The sequence below is a fragment of the Tupaia chinensis genome, unplaced genomic scaffold, assembly GCF_000334495.1.
Source record: "Tupaia chinensis unplaced genomic scaffold, TupChi_1.0 Scaffold142374_1, whole genome shotgun sequence".
Taxonomy (NCBI): Eukaryota; Metazoa; Chordata; class Mammalia; order Scandentia; family Tupaiidae; genus Tupaia; species Tupaia belangeri.
Genome location: NW_006202222.1, coordinates 22,027 through 28,742, shown reverse-complemented (window position 1 = coordinate 28,742; position 6,716 = coordinate 22,027). Strand labels below are relative to the sequence as shown.

Sequence of the window (6,716 nt, the reverse complement as noted above, 5' to 3'; positions counted from 1 at the left end):
GTGATTTCTTGTCATCTGATGGATGGTGTGTTTCTTTCTAATTCTTTTAGTTCAATCTGAATGTTCAGGAGCAAGCAGAAAGAGGTGATCTGGAATCTCTTTGCCGTTCTGTTGTGATCGCTGGTGCAGCAGATTCAGTAGATAGAGGAATACATTAACCCTAATAATATTTGGATGTTTAGCTACAGTGCCCTTAGATCCGTCTAGAAACACATTAAATGGATATTGAAGAATGGAGAGACAAGAAAAAAGAAAATGAAAAATAGAGAGAGAAACAAGAATAAAGGAAGAGAAAAAAAAGACAGAAAAAAAATGAAAAAAAAATTGTAATTATTGTTTTTCTTTAAAAAAAAAAAATAGAAAACCATGCAGTGCAATTATTGTTTTTCTTTAAAAAAAAAAATAGAAAACCATGCAGTGCGTGCACAGGAGCCATGAGGAATCTTCTTCTGAAGAAAGGCCTCACATCTCTTTCCTGGGTAGGAGGACCAGAGGGGATTATTAACAAAACAAAAGGTGGAGCTGAGAGCAAGAGAAAAACTTTACCTTTAAAAAAATCATAAAAAGGAAAAATTACCAAAAAATGAGAAGACAGAAGCAGAGAGAGACAGAGACAGAGACAGAGATAGAAGGCCAGAGGGGCTCCCTACCATGCTAGCTTGTTTGCTGGAGGCTGAATTATCAGTAGAAAATCTTCATTTCTCTTGTCCCCTGAAATAACTAGTTCACAGGAGCCATGAGGAATCTTCTTCTGAAGCAGCCTCACTTTTTTTTTTTTAACATTTTGCTGCAGGGTGCATATGCTCACCAGAAAGAGGGTGAGAAATCACCCCACAAGGGGAATGGCCTGCCACAATCCCTTCTCCATTCCCCTCTTGGGATTTTGGTCATGCAAGCACATGTGCCCACCTTGATTCAGTTGGCCATGTGGGATCCAACACCTTAACCTCCATGCCTCCTGATTCTAGCTTTAAGTTATAAAAACCCAATTTTCACCAAGGTAAGCCTAAAAAGGAGAAGTATTACAAGGATAAAAATCTGTGTCACCTACAGTAGTTAGTAACTACCACTTATTTCATAATCACATTTATAGTCACCTAAGAAACAAAAGTATTGATGGTGAGTATAAAATACTTAAAATAAGTATCATGCAATTTAAAGAGTCAGCTTTGAACAATATTTTATAGATAGCATTTGTATGACTGTGATGTTAATGACACCATACTAAACTATATATTGTATTATTTTTCCCAAGGAATAAACTCGATGCTTTGAAATGAGTGAACAAATAACTCTACCTAAAATGATCAAAGATTGGACCAAAGAGCATGTGAAGAAATGGGTAACTGAAGACCTTAAGGTTGATGAGAAATATGGGCAGATTCTGTACAGAGAAGAAGTGTCAGGATTAGTTCTGCAGGAATTAACTGAGAAGGACCTTATAGACATGGGGCTACCACGGGGTCCAGCACTTTTGATAAAACGCATGTATAGCAAATTGAATAATACTTCCCCTGAAAGTGACAATCAGGATTCTGGACAGTTAGATTATACAAAACCTTCCATAAAAGAACACAAAAAAGTCCCAAAACAGACAAAAAAGGAAGAGGAAAAATCAATATCATCCAATATGAATTATGATCTTGGAGAGAATGGTGATAACAAAGAGCAAGAATCAACTCTTATGAAGGAAGATGCATTAACTGAAGTAGTAAATACTAAAGACAAGAAAAAGAATAAGCTCAAAACTGAGCAGTTGACTTGTATGCCATATCCTTTTGATCAGTTCCATGACAGCAAACGTTACATCGAACATTATATTCTGCAACCTGAAACAGGACCACTCAATCTCATTGACCCGATACATGAGTTCAAAGCTCTCACAAATACAGAAACAGCCACAGAAGAGAGTATTAAGATGAAATTTAGCAATGAAGTCTTCCGATTTGCATCGGCTTGTATGAATTCACGCACCAATGGCACTATCCATTTTGGAGTTCTGGACAAACCCCATGGAGAAATTGTGGGTGTAAAAGTCGCCAATAAGAATGTCTTCATTGATCACTTCAATCTAATGATCAAAAAGTATTTTGAAGAAAGTGAGATCAATGAAGCTAAGAAGTGTATTCGGCAGCCAAGGTTTGTGGAAGTCCTACTACAAAACAACATGCCCTCTGACAGATGTGTCATTGAGGTTGATATTATTCCTAAACACTCTGTATGTAAAAGAAAGTATTTCTATATTAAGATGCAAAGTTGTCAAAATGAAACGTGGAAACAAAACCCAAATCACTCATTGTTTATTAGAGAAGGAGCTAGCTCCAAGGATATCCTGGCCAATGTCAAGCAACGGGATGCAGAGTTCAAAGCCTTTACAGAAAATTTAAAAGCACTAGTAGCATCTAGAAAAGAAGCTGAAGAGGAATATGCAATGAAGGCGAGTAAGAAGGAGAGTGAAGGACTGAAGCTGGTTAAACTTCTCATAGGAAACCGAGACTTACTAGATAATTCATACTACGACTGGTACATTTTTGTAACAAATAAATGCCATCCAAACCAAATAAAGCACTTGCATTTTCTAAAGGAAATTAAATTATTTGCTGTGTTGGAGTTTGATCCTGAATCTGGGATCAATGGAGTGGTCAAAGCTTACAAAGAAAGCCGAGTGGCAAACCTTCACTTTCCAACTCAGTATGACGAAAAGGCAACTACCATGAGGGAGAAGATTTCCACTCTTAATCTTTACCAGCAGCCCAGTTGGATCTTCTGCAATGGCAGATCTGACATGAAAAGTGAGACATATAAACCTCTAGAACCACATTTATGGCAGAGAGAAAGAGCTTCTGAAGTCAGAAAACTAATTTTATTTCTCACAGATGAAAACATAATGGCACGAGGGAAATTTTTGGTAGTTTTTTTATTACTCTCTTCGGTGGAAAGTCCAGGAGATCCATTCATGGAGACCTTCTGTGCTTTCTATCAAGCTCTCAAAGGAATGGAAAATATTCTGTGTATTTGTGCAAGCTCACAGATTTATCAACGATGGAAGGATCTACTACAAACAAGACTGACAATAGCAGATGAATTAGCAAACCACAGTATTTCCACTTTACATTTAGAGGTGGTGAACAGTACCATCCTTAAACTAAAATCAGTGACTCAGTCATCAACAAGGTTTTTGCCCTCGTATGGTTCTTCTTCAGTTGTCTTAGAGAAAAAGGTAGAAGATACCTTGACTGCACTAGAAATCCTCTGCGAAAATGAGTGTAAAGACACAGATGTAGAGAAAGACGAAACTAAATTTCTAGAATTCAAGAAATCAAAAGAAGAACACTTTTATCGAGGTGGCAAAGTATCCTGGTGGAACTTCTATTTTTCTTCTGAAAGCTATTCTTCAGCTTTTGTGAAAAGGGACAGTTACAAAGACCTGAAAGATTTAATACATTGCTGGGCAGACTCTCCTAAACCAGTATTTGCAAAAATCATCAATCTTTATCATCATCCAGGCTGTGGGGGTACTACCTTGGCTATGCATGTTCTCTGGGACCTACGGGAAAAATTCAGATGTGCAGTGTTAAAAAATAAAGCAACCGATTTTGCCGAAATTGGAGAACAAGTGATCAATTTGATCACCTATAAGGCAAACAGTCACCAAGATTACATTCCTGTGCTTCTCCTCGTGGATGATTTTGAAGAACAGGAAAATGTCTACATTCTACAGAACGCCATTCATTTCACTTTGACAGAGAAGGGTTTGCGATATGAAAAAACACTGGTAATCATCTTAAACTGTATGAGGTCCCGGAATCCAGATGAGAGTGCAAAATTAGCAGACAGTATTGCACTAAAATACCAACTTTCTCCTAAGGAACGAAGAGCTTTTGGGGCCAAACTGGAAGAAATCGAAAAGCAGCATAAGAACTGTGAAAACTTTTATTCCTTCATGATCATGAAAAGTAATTTTGATGAAACCTATATAGAAAATGTAGTCAGAAATATCCTTAAAGGACAGAATGTCCACAGCAAAGAAGCACAACTCATTTCCTTCCTGGCTCTACTCAACACTTATGTCACAGATTCCACAATTTCAGTGTCACAGTGTGAAATATTTTTGGGAATCGTATATACCAGTACACCCTGGGAACCTGAAAGCCTAGAAGACAAGATGGGGACTTACTCAACCCTTCTAATAAAAACAGAAGTCTCAGAATATGGGAGATACACAGGCGTGCGTATCATTCACCCTTTGATTGCCCTTCACTGTTTAAAAGAACTGGAAAAAAGTTACCACTTGGGTAAATGTCAAATAGCATTGAAGATGTTACGTGAGAATTTGTTCTATGAATCTGGAATAGGAAGAGACAAATTTGAACACGATGTGCAAACTCTTCTGCTTACAAGACAGCGCAAGGAATTTGGAGATGAAACAGACACTTTGTTTTCCCCATTAATTGAAGCTTTACAGAACAAAGAAATTGAAAGTGTCTTGATTGAAGGGAGTATTCGATTCCCACAAAATGCATTCATTTGTCAAGCCTTAGCAAGACATTTCTACATTAAAGAGAAGAATTTTAGCACAGCTCTCGAATGGGCAAATCTGGCCAAAAGCAAAGCACCTAAAAACTCCTATATTTCAGATACTCTTGGTCAAGTCTACAAAAGTGAAATCAAATGGTGGTTGGATGAAAACAGAAACTGTAAAGACATTACTGTTAAAGATTTGATACATTTCTTAGAAGCTGCTGAGAAAGCTTCAAGAGCTTTCAAAGAATCCCAACAGCAAACTGATAACAAAGACTATGAAACAGAGGTCTGGTCACCACAGAAGTCTCAAAGAAGATATGACATGTATAACACAGCTGGTTTCCTGGGTGAAATTGAAGTCGGTCTTTACACTATCCAGATTCTTCAGTTCACTCCCTTTTTTCACAAGGAAAATGAATTATCTAAAAAGTCTCTGGTACTTTTTTTATCAAAAAAGGGGAACATCCCTCCTGATCCAAAAAATGAATATTATTTGGCTCTTTGCAGGTTTACATCCCACCTACAAAATTTACAATCAGATTTGAAAAGGTGCTTTGACTTTTTTGTTGATTATATGGTTCTTCTGAAAACAAGGAATACCCAAAAAGAAGAAGCAGAATTCATCTTAAGCAAAAAAATCAGTCGTTGCTTCAGGAACTACACAGAACTTTTCTGCCTTTTGGATTCGGGGCCATTACAAAGCAAAGAGTGTCAGTTACTTCAGGAAGAGAATTGCAGGAAAAAGCTAGAAGCTTTGAGAGCAGATAGGTTTTCTGGACTCCTGGAATATCTTAATCCAAACCACAAAGATGCCGCAACTCTCATGGAAAATATAGTGAATGAATACACCTTCCTATTGCGGCATAAAACAAGCAAACGGCTGATAAAAGAGAAACAGAATTCCATTTTGGCCAACATTATTCTCAGTTGCCTAAGACCCAACTCCAAGTTTATTCAACCTCTTCACCTACTCAAAAAACAACTCCGAGAAGTCTTGCAACTTGTAGGACTAAGTCATCAATACTCAGACCCTTATTTCTTGGCCTGTCTCCTGTTCTGGCCAGAAAATCAAGAACTAGATCAAGACTCCAGACTAATGGAAAAGTATGTTTCCTCTTTAAGTAGAACCTTCAGGGGCCAGTACAGGCGCATGTGCAGGTCGAAGCAGGCAAGCACACTTTTCTACCTGGGAAAGAGGAAAGGTCTCAACAGTCTTGTTCATAAGGCTGAAATAGAGCAATACTTCAGTAAAATACAGGATACAAATTCCCTCTGGCAGAGTGGAGATGTGTGGAAAAAAAGAGAAGTCAAAGATCTCCTGTGTCGTCTGACTGGTCAGGCTGAAGGCAAGCTTATCTCTGTAGAGTATGGGACAGAGGAAAAAATTAAAATACCAGTGATATCTGTCTATTCAGGTCCACTCAGAAGTGGTCGGAACATAGAAAGAGTATCTTTCTACTTAGGATTTTCCATTGAAGGCCCTTTGGCATATGACATAGAAGTAATTTAAGCAAGTATATTAATTTAAATATGCTTATTTGTATTTCTGTATGATAGTATTCCCTATGTCTAGTCTCATGGCATTTCAAGATAATTATTGGCACACCTTGAACCACAGATTTGCTTTGATTTCCCTTTTAAGAACATGAAACATCTATACACAGAGCTGGGCACAAAATAGGGTTGAACTCTAATATTTTCAATATCCATTTTTGCACTAACATTTAATTAAGAAATTTCAGCTGATATCCATTGGTCACACTGTAAGTGATTAGAGGTCAATAAATTTCTAAAACTCAATTACGTTTATGAGTGTTTTGAATTGTTTCATTGCAGTAAAACAGACTTTTAGGGACCAGCAGTTAGCGTAATGGCTATGTCGCTGAACTCCCATGTAGTCGACCACGGTTTGAGTCCCAAACCTGGTGGCTTAAACTCACACCGGGTGCATGTGCATGAGTGCCCAGGATCCCAAGAAGAGAATGGAGGAGAAAGGATTGTGATGTGGCCATCCCCCCTCGGGGGTGATTTCTCACTTTCTGTCTTTCTGTCTCTCTCTGTCTTTCTGGCAAGTGCATGCACCCTATAGCAAAAACCTCTCCAAAAAAATATAGCAAGTGAAATATGTATTAATTTGCATTAGTATAAATATACTGTATTTTATTGCTATACACAATAACTCCCAAATTTTA

The 6,716-nt window shown here is 37.7% G+C and overlaps 1 protein-coding gene across 2 annotated transcripts in view; it reads left to right on the top strand.

Moving 5' to 3' along the window:
* The window catches only part of SAMD9L (sterile alpha motif domain containing 9 like), a 21,131-nt gene extending 14,803 nt beyond the window's left edge, over positions 1 to 6,328 (top strand). For both annotated transcript variants that reach the window (XM_014582127.2, XM_006163490.3), the window contains exon 3: positions 1,256 to 6,328. In XM_014582127.2, the coding sequence (XP_014437613.1) occupies positions 1,277 to 6,034 (4,758 nt within the window). In that variant the 5' untranslated portion in view covers positions 1,256 to 1,276 and the 3' untranslated portion in view covers positions 6,035 to 6,328. The remainder of the gene's footprint in view (positions 1 to 1,255) is intronic.
* The last annotated feature ends 388 nt before the right edge of the window (positions 6,329 to 6,716 follow it).